This window comes from Lonchura striata, chromosome 11, assembly GCF_050655825.1.
Source record: "Lonchura striata isolate lonStrDom1 chromosome 11, ASM5065582v1, whole genome shotgun sequence".
Lineage (NCBI taxonomy): Eukaryota > Metazoa > Chordata > Aves > Passeriformes > Estrildidae > Lonchura > Lonchura striata.
This window is the reverse complement of record NC_140713.1, coordinates 12,407,231-12,421,089: the sequence shown is the minus strand read 5'-3', so window position 1 is coordinate 12,421,089 and position 13,859 is coordinate 12,407,231. Positions and strand designations below refer to the sequence as shown.

Genomic DNA, 13,859 nt, shown 5'->3' with positions numbered 1-13,859 from the left:
CGGCGGGGACTGTCCCTGTCCGCAGGGCGCTCCGCCGGCCACGAAAGGCTCCAGACGTTGTCGGAGTTCTGCTCGGGAAGCCTTGCGGTTTGTTCCTCCCCGAGACGCGAAGGAGGCGGCTGAGGAAGACCGCGGAGCCTGACACTTCTGAAAGGGGGACCCGTGGATCCCATCCCTCGGTGCGATCTCCGGCGGGAGGGCCGCGGGGTCACAGCCGCTGATGCTCCGGCCGCTTGGAGGCGGCGGCAGGCCTTTGCCCCGCTAGCAGCCCGCTCCCTTCCAGCCTGCCTCGCCCAGCCGCAGCGCGGAAAGCCGCGGCCCCGCTCCGCCCCACGGGCCCTCGGCCCGGCTTTGCCCGACGCCGCGGTCCGAGCCGCTCCACGGGAGTTCTCGAGCCCCGCCCTGCCTCAGCCCCGCGCGGTGCCTCCGCGCCCCGGCGCTCCTACCTACGCGGTGCGGCGCGGTGCGGTGCGGCGCGGTGCGGGCGGCTGCCGGGCACCTGCTCCCGCGCCCGGGCCCGCGCCGCCCCACAAAAGCGGCGGCGGCGGGCGGCGGCAGGCGGACCGCGCGGCCATTGGCGGCGGCGGCGCGCGGCGGGCGCCGGTTGGGCCGGGGCGGCGGAGGCGGGCGCGGGGCGCTGACGCCAGCGCGGGGCCGGTGGGGAGGCGGGGCCGCGCCCCGCGCCGTCTTTGTGCTCGCCGGCAGCCCCGGCAGCGCCGCCGCCTCCCGCCGCCTCCCTCAGCCCCGCTCGGCGCGGCGGGCGGCTCCGCTCCGCTCCGAAGCGCTCGGCCCCCGCTCCGCGCCGCAGCGCTCCGCGCTATGTGTGCCGGCGCTCCCGTGCCTCCTCGCGGCCGCTTCCCACCCGGCGGGGCGCGCTCGGCCCCGCTCTGAGCGCGGCGGGGCAGGGCAGCGAGCGGAGCGCAGCCCGGACGGTGCCGCCCGGCGCGGAGCGAAGGGAGCGCGGCGCCATGCGGGGCTCGAGGCTGGGGCTGGGGCTGGGGCTGCTGCTGGGCGCGGCGTGGGTGGCGTGCGGGCAGAACGAGACGGAGCCCATCGTGCTGGAGGGCAAGTGCCTCGTGGTGTGCGACTCCAACCCCACCTCCGACCCCACCGGCACGGCGCTCGGCATCTCCGTGCGCTCCGGCAGCGCCAAGGTCGCTTTCTCCGCCATCCGTAGTACCAACCACGAGCCCTCCGAGATGAGCAACCGCACCATGATCATCTACTTCGACCAGGTGGGGCGGGCGCGGCGGGGCTCGGGCGCTCCGGGGCGGCGGGGCTCGGGGCGCGCCGCCGCGGGAGAAGTTGCCGGGGCCGGTGGCGGGGCCGGGCCGGCGACGCGCCGCCCCGCGGGGCCCTGCCCGCGGGAGGGGGGCGCTGGGAGCCGGGGGCAGCGGGGCTGGGCGGCAGCGGCCCCGCGTTGGTGCTGACGGTGCCCTTCCCTTACAGGTACTAGTGAATATCGGCAGCAACTTCGACTCGGAGCGGAGCACTTTCATCGCGCCTAGGAAAGGGATTTACAGTTTCAATTTTCACGTGGTGAAAGTGTACAACAGGCAAACCATCCAGGTCAGCCCCGAGCGCCGTCGCCGGGCTCCGCGGGCACCGCGGGAGGGAGTGGACGGGTCGGCGGCCCGGCGGGGACGGGGCCGTGCGGACTGCGGGGCGGGACGTGTCCCTGAGCCGCCGCGGGAGCCCAGACCTGCGGCGAGTCTCCGCTCGAGGGGACCGTGCCCAAGGGACCACGGAGTCCCACCAGGCCTCCGCTCGGCCCCTCTTCGCATGTGCCGTCCCGGGATGGGAGGTGGTCGGCCGCCTGCCGCCCCCTCCCAGCTTGTCCGGGTCCTCGGTCTGCCCAGTGCCGCGGAACACTGGCGGGAGCATCCCTGCACAGAGCCCATAGGAACGGCGATCCATGGCAGGCTTCTCACCCACTGTCCTGTGGCAGAAGGTTTCATAGGGACTTGGGGTTCAGGGAGGTACCTACAGAGTGGAAATGATAATGAATTTGTGCATGTCTATGCAGCTACTCTGTACATACATGCCTTTTCTATGCATATGCTGCTCTAGGTAGGGTTAATAAATTACCGGCCTGAAGCCAGGTAGTATAATCAAGACAAGAAATCTGACTGTATAATGATGCACTTTGCAAAGGTGTATGGACAGCTGTATAGCACCATTCTGGTGCAAGTGGCTTAACACCTTTAGCTTGGACAGGTAGTGCATTATTAATGTGGGGCGTGCAGTCCCAGGATCATTAATGCGAGCTTAGCAGACCTTATTGACTGTGTTGTGGCATATTGTCTTTGCTGCCTAACAAAGGAAAACTACCCCTTGAATACACTTCAAAGGCCCTGACTCTGGCGGCTGTGGCTCTGCTCCTTGCTGTCTCTGAGGTTGCACATAAAGCCATCTTTCAATAAGTACAAGCAGACCTCTTTTCATAGCCTGAAAACACAGGCACCCTATTGAAAGTCTCCAAAATAGGATCAATGTCCTGCTTTATATGCACCGGGTGTTTTGATGTGGTTGTCAGTCTAAAACAGTGGTGAAAGACTTCTTCCTTTGGAGTACATACCTTAGCTGGGTTTAGACTGGTATTTCTTTTTCATGGGGCTGGAGTTTCAGCTGTCAAAAGAGGCCTTTCCTTAACTAAGCATTTTGCCTGTTAGGCGAGCCCCAGTGGTGTCATTGTCTGACTTTTATTGACAGAGGGCTTTGTTTTATCTTGCTCTTTAGGTGAGTTTGATGCTAAACGGGTGGCCAGTGATTTCTGCCTTTGCAGGGGACCAAGATGTGACCCGAGAAGCTGCTAGCAATGGAGTACTGATTCAGATGGAGAAAGGAGACAGAGCTTATCTAAAACTGGAGAGAGGAAACTTGATGGGAGGCTGGAAGTATTCAACATTCTCTGGATTTCTAGTGTTCCCGCTTTAAAGCACTTCTCATCCAAGAAAAGGGAGAAATCTCTTACAAATTCCCAAGTCAAAGCTGTGTTTGAAGAGTCATGGACAGCAGACTTTTTACATTCAAATATTAAAGAAGCTTAATCCTGCTTAGGTTTGTGTACATCTGCTTTGAAGAATTACTACTTATTTTTGTTGTGTTGCAGCCAACAGGCGGGAGACACTATAATTGATCAAACCCCCATTTATATTCTTCTCTCTCCTCCCACAAAATTAGTTCCCATCTCTGTGTCATTGGTGTAACCTGCCATTGTTCCCCCATGGCTTCTGCCTCACACAAGTAGACTTTAGATATTTTCATTGTTCTTTACAGCATATTTTATAGTTTTGTTTTTAAAACATGTTAATCTTGACTCTTTCTCTGAGTTTAACTTTTAAAAAAAGAAAAAAGCAAAGTATTTTTTGAATACATGGATGCCATGATGGAAGGGAAAATGCAATTCTTGCTGTGTACTGGCTGGCAAAAGGAAAAATTTCTACATGAAGAACTATCCACAGCCAAGGCTGACTAGAGTATTTCAATATTTCTATGTAATTCTGAGTGATTGTGAAATTTAAGGCTGCTAAATGTTTTGATGCTTGTTTTGCTCTTGTACAACGTGGCCCAACTAAACGCCAGGAAGTATATTGAACTTTTACTATTACTCTGTAATATATGTGTGAATATTGAAAATTAATTTTTGCTTTAATTCAATAAAGTTTAAATGGGACTTTTATTTTTCTTAACCAGAAATAAGGTTTCTCAATGCAGGTAGGCCGGGGGAGGAGGCTCGGCGGGGCCGGCTCGGGGGGTGCGGCCCTCCGGCCCCGCAGCTCCCCCGCACGGGTCCCGCAAGCCCTGCGGGCGGTGCCGGCAGCCCGAGCAGACCTGTCGATAGGAGGAAGTTTCACGCCGTCTCTGATACCCACTTATTTATAGCATTTATCTGTATTATATTCTCTGAACCAGATCGCATTTTATACGGCTGCCTAAAACCACCTGACCATGTGCACTCGAGGCTGGTACTATTGATTCGCTGGTATTATTTGTTTACCGTCTTTTGAAGATATAAATGCTATAATTTTGCAGTATTCAAAGAGATTACTACTTTTATTAAAAGGTGCGTACCGAGGATTTCGATTGTATCTAAACTTTAATGTGAAATAAATCGGTGAAACGACCCCCGGGCTGTGTGCGTGGCGCGGCGGCGGCTGGCGCGGGGCTGCCCCGGCTGCGGCACCAGCCGCTCGAATCCCCGGCTCCCGGGAAGGCATTTAATTAGCTCCAAGAAGGGGGGGATTAATACGAGCAGAATAAGCAACGCTTCTCGCTTTATTCACAGGTTCTGCCCTGGAAACAGACCGGCGGGGCGGGCGGGGACGCGCTCCGCGAGGGGCGGCGGTGGGGAGCGGGGTCAGCCGGAGCCGGGAATGGCCGCGGCCCTTGGACGCCAAGTGGAATACACCAGCCTGCTGCCAGCTCCTACTCGTCTGTCACCCTGCAGCGCAGGGGCCAAAACGCCTTCTGGGCCCGCGGTTGCCGCCTGGCCCAGGTCGTGCTTCGCGCTCCGCAGGAGCGGGGGAGGCGCGGGCCGGCCCTCCTCAGCCCTGCCCGCATCTCGCCTGGAGCCTCGGCACCCGCGGCCGCTGGCCAGGAGCCGTGCGAGGGGACAACGGAGACCTAAGGAGAAGGAATAATCACGGAAAGCAGCCGGACTGCGTTCACCTGGAGTTACAAACTGCTCAAGATAACCAATACGTCGCATTCTCCGGCCTCAGGCTCCTCTCTCAACGCGAGACTCTTTATTGCACTCTCCTGAAGCCTCTCACACCGCGCCGTCTCCCGCCCGGTTACCAGCCCCGTGCCCCCTTCTCACCCTCCTCTCCAGAATGGCTTGACCAAGGCGAGAGGAGCCGCCCTTGCCTCCCGTGACTGCGGAGAGTGGGCAGTGGGGGAAAACAAAAAAGGCAGGGGGAAGGAAAAAAATTACTAGGTTGCAAGAGAAAGGAAGGCTGCCCTGTGATCTCCCCGCCTCAACGCGCCGAAGCCAGGCAGCAGCTCCTGCCTGGGCCCGCCGCGGGGGATCCCAGCGATCTCCGCAGGTGCGGGGGCTGATGATGCTGATGCTTGTCTTTTGTTTTTTCCTTTTCCCTCCTCTCCCTTAACGCGAAACAAATAAACCCGCCACCTTCCGCTGAAAGTTTTCCCCTGGTTCTGAGCGTCTCATTAATATTGTGCAGCTGGATATTACATTACTCCGATCACAGCAAATCGCTGCTCTGCGGCTGTTATAAAACGCCACCGTGGCTGCTTGAAACAGCCTCGTCTGCTCCGCGCCCGCGCAGCGAGGCCTCCGCCCCGCTCAGCGATGCTCCCCTCAGCGAGCCCCGCACCTCGGGGCCGCCCGGAGCCCCGGGGTGGGGCGGGAGGTACGGCGTCCTGGCTGAGGAGGTAAAGCCGCCGCCGCCGCCCCGAAACCCCCGTGGCGCCGGGCCGGGGAGCCCTTGCCCGTGTCCTGGGCGGGGGCCCTGGCCCAGGAGCCCGCCCCGGCTCCCTGGAGGGCGGGCTGGTCCCGCTGCCTCCCCCACCCCGCCCCGGCTCGGCCCGGAGCTCCCACGGCCGCGGTGTTCGGAGGCGCGGGCGGTGCGTCCGAGCGGCGGCCGGGCTGCTGCCCGATGATTTACTCCAGCAGACGCGTTGTGTTTAAAACAGCCCCTTTCTGCCATCCCTGCGCCCCCGGCGGACAGGGAGAGGAAGGCCGCAAAGGTGTCCCCGACCAGGCAGGAGGCGCGGGGGCGGCCGAGGGAAGCCGTCCTTGCCGAGCCCCCGGGGCCGGCGCCGCCCGGCGGGGCAAACTGGGCGCTGGGCTTCCCCCGGCCAGCCGGTCGCACTCGTGCTGGCAGCCATCGCCGTCTCTACGCGTGGCCGGTGCTTTGGCTCCGTGTTTCGTGGGGAAATGTTAAATGAGCACCTGGTTGCACCTGCTTGGAGCCCGTTCTCATCCTGGAAACCGCCTGCACCTGAGCGGGTGAGGCAAGGCCACTTTCCTGCCTGGGCAACGCCGGGCGCTGCAAGCCGGTCCTGGGAGAAGAACGGGCTCCGAGGGGGTGACCAAGCCGAAGGAACTGGACACAGGTGCCATTTTAAGCGGCGGAGCCGGACAAGCGGGGGGGTCTGGCTACAGGCACCCCTGTTCGGGCTGCGCGGAGCCGGAGACAGAAAAGGGCCTGGCTTTGTCCGCGGCCCGGCCACGGCCGGTAAGCAGCGGGCGGCAGTCACGAACGCCCCACCACCGAGGGGTCCCTCGCAGGGAGGCCGTGTCCCCTCAGGGCTCCTGCGGCCTCGTCCCCGGTCCCCGAGGCCGTGGCACTGCTGGGCTGCCCCGGGCTCGGGGCCGCGCTGCCCCCAGAAATGAGCAGCCGCTGCTCTGTACCCTGCTTTAATGTGTTTTCGGTTGATGTATGTAACGTCTGATTGAATTTATTGCTGATTAGCGTTGAGTATGCCTTTACACAACAAGAAATTATGTTTCATTCAGTTCATTAGCATGTCTAGTGTTTGCTTTATGAGCATATCGCTAATGGTAATGACCAATGTTGATTGATTTCTAATGTGAATATAATTACACAATGTAGGGGAATTAAAGGGAAAATCCACATTTTTAATTGTTGGGTTTTTAGGGATGGCGTGTGGGGGCGAAGGGGGTGCACAGGGAGAAACAAACCGACTCTCTTCTGCGCCGACGATGAGAAAGTACAGATTAATGACTCCAGCAGGAGATGGGGAGTTTCGTCCAACACAAGAACAAGTCAAATGCAGTTAACTCAGGGAATACTTAATGCACACTCGACATTGCAAAACATAATTTCCCCTCGTCTGCCCCCCAGGTACATCTGGAAGCCCAATAAGTTCGTTTGGAAGCGGCCGTTCCCGAGGAGCCAGCAGAGGCAGGGCTTCGTGCATGGCCGGGCAGCGGCTCCCCGCAGCCCCGCCGGCGGCTGCGCGGCTCCGAGGCAGCGCCGCTGCCGAGCGGGGAGAGCTGCGCCCTGCCCGGGGCCAGCGGGGGCGGCTCGCCCAGCTCTGCCGGCGGCAGTGCCGCCCCCGGCAGCCAGAGCCTTGCCCGCATCCTTCCTGCGAGCTGAGAGGGACATCGGCGAGAGCTGGAGAGCCCCGGCTGGAGCCGTGCGGAGGGAGGGCTGCAACAGGTACGGGGAGCGGAGCGGGCGGGCCACGGCGGGATTAGAGGCAGGGAGGGACCGTGAGGGTACTGTGAGGAAGCTGGAAGCAGCTCGTGTACTCCATCTGGTGCCTGTGCTTCTGAGGGTGACCCCTGAGAGTGTCCTTTCCACTAAAAAGGAAAGGTGGTCCAGGTGGGGAGAGATCGGGTTTTGTTGGAGGCATCTCCAGTGGGATGTGGAGAGGGAGAGCAGGAAGGCTCAGGTTCTGAGGGAAAACCTCTGTAGTGCAGAAATCCTGGGTGGGACACACGCACACACTTGTGGAACTGTTTAATTTCACACTCAGACAGGGTCAGTGGGTGAAGCGTGGTGTGTATTCTGCCCTGTAAGAGTTGGCAAAAGGCCTCTGTTGTTGGTTGCCCAAAAAGAAAAGAGGCCTTGTGGTTTTTTGGAGAGTGAAACAAGCTGTGTGCCTTGCATGGGAGGAGAGGTCTTGGGCAAGGCTGTCCCGAGACAGTCAGTCCCTGTGCCTTGGGGTACTTGCTGAAAATCCAGTGTGGGCTGGAGGCAGTGATGCCTGCACTGGGTGTGCTTCCCCTTCCACTAGTACCTCCTTCCTTCCTGCTGTATTCCAAGGATACAGGGCAGTGAGGCTCCTCTGCTCTGGTGGTCAAAGGCAAAAGCAGTGGTGATCCCAGTGTGAGCAGCTGTGCACATCTGGGTGCAGAGCATTCTTGCTCTCCCCTGTGACAACTTTGAGCCTTTTGTTGGACAAGAGAGGAAGATAAAGCCATTACCTTTGTGCAGCTTTCTACAGCTGGGGAGATGTGGTGGCCCATTTCACCAGTAGCACTTAGGTTCTTAGAGTATGGGATTCCTAAAGCAAAACAGTTGTTCTGAACTCAGGATGCATCTGGATTCTAAAAAAACTGGTTTATAAAATTTTTCTTGGGGTTGGAATTGTAGAGCTATTGGAGATGCATCTAACATTGCATCAGCATGTAGATTTGAAGAATACACCCAAGGGTCTCCTGCCTCTTGTGCCTACATCACTAACAAAGATGATTTCAGACTTAGTCATGAGTCCTCATGCAGCATGTTGCTTGTGGCACTCTTGGTGTTGGTGACCTCCTAATTGACTGAAATTCTATTAAGCTATCAGAAGAAAGAAGACTCAAGAAAGAGATGTTGGGAGAGTTTGAGCAAAATGAAGACAAAAATGTGAATAATTGTCATTCACATTAGTAATTCATGTTGCATACAGTATGTTCGAAGAAGTATCAGGGCTTCAGCTGCAATTATATTTCCATGGTTTGTTTTTCTTTTGTCTACACAACACTCATTCAAGGACTAAAGGTTCACGGGAGGACTCCTGCTTTGTTCCCAGTTAATAGTCATCCAGCTTGTAGTGGAAATTCTCACTGCATTGTTGGGCTTCATGCTAATAAATTTTAATGTGCTTTCAATATTTTGGCTTCAGGGTCATCCAAGTCAGGGCCATCCTCCTTGAGCTGCTTCTATACTGACAGTGTTTTCCAATTTTTCCAGTAGTAACAACCCCTTTAAAAACATAAATATTTTAGTGGAAATTAACGTAGTCCTGAACCTTTTCTGTTGATAAAATGCCTATGCCATTAATTGCATGACAGCTGGTTTTGGTGTTGCTGTCACCAAAGCAGGTCAATATTTCTTTCTCTTATGAAATAAAAATGCTGAGACTTAAAAAATAGAGTTATGAACATGTCATGTTGCTCACTCTACAATTCTTTCCATCAAAATTTCTTGTATAACTCTTCAGGATCTTGGTCAAACTGCCTGGTATGTTGACTTGATAAATACCATTTCCACTGAAAGAATGGAGAAGTATTTTGTTCTTTGCCATGCATGTGGTACTGCTCCTGATTTTGTAATTGTTAAAATCTGGTCCCCGGGACTTGAGATTTCATGGGTTAGTTATCCTTCCTACTTTGATTCTCCCCAGATTTTTCAGTATACATTGAATTTTGCTTTAAAATTATTAATTGGCATGGATTCATAAGTCCCTTTTGCATGTTTTTATAAATTCTTTACTTGGTTTTGTGTTTCCTGGCTGACAATAGAGCTGAATTTCCCTACAATTCTGTCAGTTGAGGTGGGGGAAAAGAGAAGCTTCTGATGTCTCTCTTTTTAATCTGGCTTTATTGTTCCTTTGCTGTCTTCTGAGTGATTAATCTCACTATTTTAGTCTTCGAAGAGCCTTTCCAAAGGCTCAATTGTTCACACAACCCAGAGGATTGCATCCTCTAGGTTTGAAACACCTCCTTTGAAATGGCAGGACCAGCTCTATCCAGAAGTGAGATGAGGCTCAGCAGTTATTATATCCACAGCAGAGATTCTAATTCCTATAGCTGTGCACTTTGTCATATGGCCAACCTCTTGCAGTGCTGCATTGAGCAGAGACCTTCACTGGGTTTCCTGCAATATTCCCAGGCCCCTCTTGTGGCTTGATTAAGCTAATTGAGAGTTCTGCTGGGAATTAACCACCATTAATATACATAAACCTACCAGCTTTGCATTTAGCCTATCACGTACATGAACAATTGCACAGCTCTGACCAAACTTGGAATTAATTTTTTTTTCCTCTACAAAACTAAGACATCACTGTCTTGAAGCATGGGTTTAACACATAGCATTTTGACAGGTGAAAGTAAATATTTATTTTCCTAATATACATAGTGGAAGGTCTTTATTGACAAGAAAGGACTTTGAAACAAATACATTGAGAGAAAAATCCGCTTTCCTTTATAGCAGGAAGAGGAGGATCATTCTTTTTTTAAAGCAGAGAGGCCAGGGCTCAGTTTTGAAGATATGGTTTAAATTCCAGTGGGTCATTAAATGAGTTTTTTCTGCTGACATAAATTTGCATAGCTGTGTTGCAGTGCAAATTCTTGCTACTCATTCTGACTCTGGGAAATTATGGCAGAACTCGGGAAACTGCTGTCACAGAAATACAAATCCCACAGAAATTCCAATCCTATTTCTTGAATTGTTGCAAGCACTTGCATGAGACAAGGATTATCCAGATCACCAGAACTTTTGAAGAAATACATTCATATTTCTTTTTCTCAGATTTCATTTTAATTTTTTCATGGAGTCTTACATACACAACTGGGTTCTTTTGGCTGTGTTTTCAAGATCATGTAAGAATTCTGGATAACTGTCGAGATATTCAGTAGTTTCAGTGGTAAACACATGGTAGAATGATGCTATTGTCCAAAAAAATGTTGTCCAAAGATGCCTAGCGTAGGTTGGTTGGTTTGTTTGGTTGTTTTGTTTTTTTTTTAAATAACTGGAATGTCACAGAATGGTCCCATGATAACTGGTGATTGTCATATAAATTTCTATTAGTGTAGGGCTTTAAGTGCATAACCTGTTTTAGTCCCATGACAAATTTTCCTCTTTAAAATATTTATATATTTTGAAGGCAAAAAAAAATCCATTAAAAAGCATTGAAACTTAATATATCAAGTAAAGTATTTGTTTAAATAGTAGTAGTTCTCTTGAAACTGTCAATGGTTTTAGGAAGGAGCTGTCTCTCCTCTGTTTACTTGCAGTCTTTCAGATGGTACTGAAGATTTGAATACTTGTCCTGTGTGGGAAAGGAAATAGCTGCACTGTTCTGGAGTTGTTTTAAGACAAAATGAGTGAAGTGTTCACAAAAAACGTGGAGAACACAATATCAAGGACAGACATATTTTTTTGTTTCTTATTGTTTTGTGTCTTTGTGGCTGAGATGGTCACAGTGTAAGGTAGTGTTGGCTCCTGAGACCAAACTGAGGCTGCAGTTCTCTAGTCCAGCTAGTCAGTGCCCACAGGTTTGATCATGACTGCTTTATGCCCAGAACATGGAAATGCAGCCAAATCTCTTTGGTTATGCTTCAGCAGCTGGGAAGATGAGTCCTGTATAATCAGAAATCAACTGCAGAATGGTAATTTTAGTTTAATGTTTTTAATGTGCATTTACTGTATTGTGCTTTCAGCAAAGCTGAAGATGTTGCGAATACAACATTGGGGTATGGTTTACAAATTGGTATAATTAGGAGCTGGTCTGATCAGTGCTATCAATGTCAGCACATTCCAAAGAAGGCAGGGCTGTTGATTCAGGTTGGGTTCATGTATATTCTCTCAATTTGAAGCTGTGTGAATATATTTTATATTTTCTGAATGTATCTGTCACATCCTACCTTAATGGTGACAGCATATCACATCACACTGTGTCTCTGTCTTACTGTATCTACGGTGGTGTCTAATGAATGCTTCTGCACAAAGGCTGTTGTACACTGGGCAGCTGAGTGAGCTCCTGTCTGACTCAGATGCTTTTTGCTCAGCCCTTTACCTCTGCAGTTTATGGCAGTTTCCCTCCTGTTACACCGTGGCCAGGTTGTGCTAACCCTGTGTCTGTTCTCAGGGCAGAGGAGGATGCTGAGACACTCCTTTCTACAGCTGTACAGCACAGAAACATTTCTGCAAGCTTGAAGCAAAGGGACTGTTACATGGGAGGAAGCACTGAGCACTTCTGGGCAGGCAAGGTAAGCCCTGGCCACAGGCTTTTGCCACAGCAGTTTATGTCCACAACATCAGTAATGTGCAACAGTCCTTTATATCTTGAGATATTTTTTGTATATTCCTTGTGTTGCAGTTGCTCATTTTCTGAATTTCCTCAATGAGTTGGGCAGCTTTTCAGTTTTAACTGGTTTAGTAATCTTTCTTAAAAGGCCCAATACTTCAGCATTGCCAATCAGGAGAAGAGCCTCTTGGCTGTGCTAACTGAGTTTGTGCCTGCCTGTGTGTATTGACTTCCTGTCATCTCTGAGATTAACTTAAAATAATTCTTGCCGTTAGTAGCCCTTTCCAGTTTTCTCCACTACCTTTGTAGGTTGCTCGTGCTGTGCTTTTTCTTTTCTAACTTAATTTTTTTTCTTGTTTAGAAGAACCCTGTTGATATGCAGTATTAGGATCTCTGCTGGAAACCAGTAATATGTTCATTCTGGCTGAAATATTGGCTCCCCACATCTCTGACTGGCTCCTCAGGAAAGGATGGAGATAGATAAGATACTGATATCTCTAGTTACTCTGTTGAGGACCCCACCATTTTGCAAAACACTGAAGCTGAAAGTTTTGAAAGTGTGAAGTTGAAAGCAACAAGGTGCTTCCTGATTTTTAACTTAAAGCACTTAAGCATAAGCTTGTCAGCTCTGTATGCCTTCAGCTAGATAATAGAAGTACAAGAGTTGTTTTATATTTAAGCCAGCAGATAAAAGCGGCCTCTTGAAAAGTGGAGCATTCCTTTAGAAGAAATTACAAGCAACAGTCAGCAGCTTTTAAGGTGGATGGCAAAACAATCTTCATGAAGACAGATGTGGAGGCTTGTTCTGTGTTTACATAGAAGCCCAAGTGAGTGAGTTTGTTTCTTTGGCTAATAAGTTGCTTCAGTAAATATTGTTGAACCTGACTGGCATACTGCTATGTTGTGAAGTGCAGCAGCAAAAATCATGGAAAGAGTTGCTCTATGTTGTAAAGTTATACAATAACTGAGGTTTGGTTTCTGTGTCTGTTTTGCCAAGGAGGTGAATTGTACCAGTATCTTTGGCTGGTGTGGTTTGCTTTATTATCCATACTGGATGGGACAATGACTCTTCCCTCTCCCAGTTATGCATGGCAAAAAAGCCCAGGAGAATTATCCAATTGGTAGCTCATTAAATAAATATCTATCTAGGCTCATGACTGAGCATGAAGTTTCTCGTGGTACAGAGTTAAATGTTACAAGGGAATAAAATTCTTCTCACTAAATGATAGAGAAAGCACAGCAGGAGGTATTTTGTTCAGGGAATACAAGCTATTGTCCTACCCTTGTCCAGAAGGCTACATACATCAAGCAGAAGATGTCTTCCTTACATTCCAGCTAAATCAATGTTATTTCTTCCAGAACACTGCTGCTTCCGTTTCTAGAGATAAAAAAACATAGCTCACTGTCAGGAGATAATTCCTTCTCTTGGGCTTTCTGTCCTTGACCAGTAGAAGTTTTTATTTTTCTTAGACAAGGAAGCTTTTCTTTATCCCTGGAAGATTAAATTGTCTTGCTGGTAGATCTGCCTTACTGAAGAAATGGAGGAGGAAAAGCAGATAGGGAAGAAATAGAAAAGGAAATAATTTCAAGGTATCTTTATAGTCTCCTATTGTTAGGATGTCAATTACTACCATATATCACCTACACAGCAAACTTGTCATAGCTTGGGGTATCTTTTTTTTTTTCTCTCCACCTAGAAGAAAATGTATCAGTTATCCATATGAAATCTTTTTTATTGTGGGATTCATCTTTAAAGTATAGCTGTGATGCTCAGAGGGATTTACTTTTTTAACTTCCTATTCAAAAGGATGAATGTTTAAAGATCATAGTTTTTTAAACTCCAGTTGTGCACTTCATGGGAATAATTGAAGAAAACTGACCTTTTCAGCTTTTTGAGTTGGCACAACTCTTGTTTCAGGTGCTGATGCCTCACACTACAGAGAGTGGTCAAGAATGGCAAATCCAGCAGTGCATCTGTAACTGGGGGCTCTGATTTAATTGTAACACTCCTTTTGATGAGTGCAGAGTGCTTTGGTTACTGTAAACATGGATTCTCCAAAACAGTGTTTAGAAGCTTCAGGACCTGAGAAAACCCCAGAGTGGCTCTGTGAGGGGCTGAAAGGGGGGCA

General features: G+C 50.9%; 2 protein-coding genes across 2 annotated transcripts in view; both read left to right on the top strand.

Annotated features, from left to right (window-relative positions):
- Nucleotides 1-692: 692 nt before the first annotated feature.
- CBLN1 (cerebellin 1 precursor) lies at nucleotides 693-4,127 on the top strand. The gene is made up of 3 exons (XM_021536120.4): nucleotides 693-1,235; nucleotides 1,450-1,569; nucleotides 2,740-4,127. The coding sequence occupies exons 1-3, from the start codon at nucleotides 969-971 to the stop codon at nucleotides 2,935-2,937; spliced, it is 585 nt and encodes a 194-aa protein (XP_021391795.1). The 5' UTR covers nucleotides 693-968; the 3' UTR covers nucleotides 2,938-4,127.
- Nucleotides 4,128-5,737: 1,610 nt separating this feature from the next.
- Nucleotides 5,738-13,859, top strand: part of LOC146766413 (uncharacterized) — a 57,013-nt gene continuing 48,891 nt past the window's right edge. Inside the window, exons 1-3 of the mRNA XM_085589569.1 lie at nucleotides 5,738-6,203; nucleotides 6,834-7,151; nucleotides 11,577-11,692. Of these exons, the coding sequence (XP_085445695.1) occupies nucleotides 5,903-6,203; nucleotides 6,834-7,151; nucleotides 11,577-11,692 (735 nt within the window). The 5' untranslated portion in view covers nucleotides 5,738-5,902. The remainder of the gene's footprint in view (nucleotides 6,204-6,833; nucleotides 7,152-11,576; nucleotides 11,693-13,859) is intronic.

Excerpts from the sequence above, each read along its gene's own strand:
- CBLN1 (XM_021536120.4), top strand. The coding sequence starts at position 969 with ATGCGGGGCTCGAGGCTGGGGCTGGGGCTGGGGCTGCTGCTGGGCGCG. Across the intron at positions 1,236-1,449 it reads TGATCATCTACTTCGACCAG|GTACTAGTGAATATCGGCAG; the intron begins GTGGGGCGGGCG and ends CTTCCCTTACAG. Across the intron at positions 1,570-2,739 it reads ACAACAGGCAAACCATCCAG|GTGAGTTTGATGCTAAACGG; the intron begins GTCAGCCCCGAG and ends CTTGCTCTTTAG.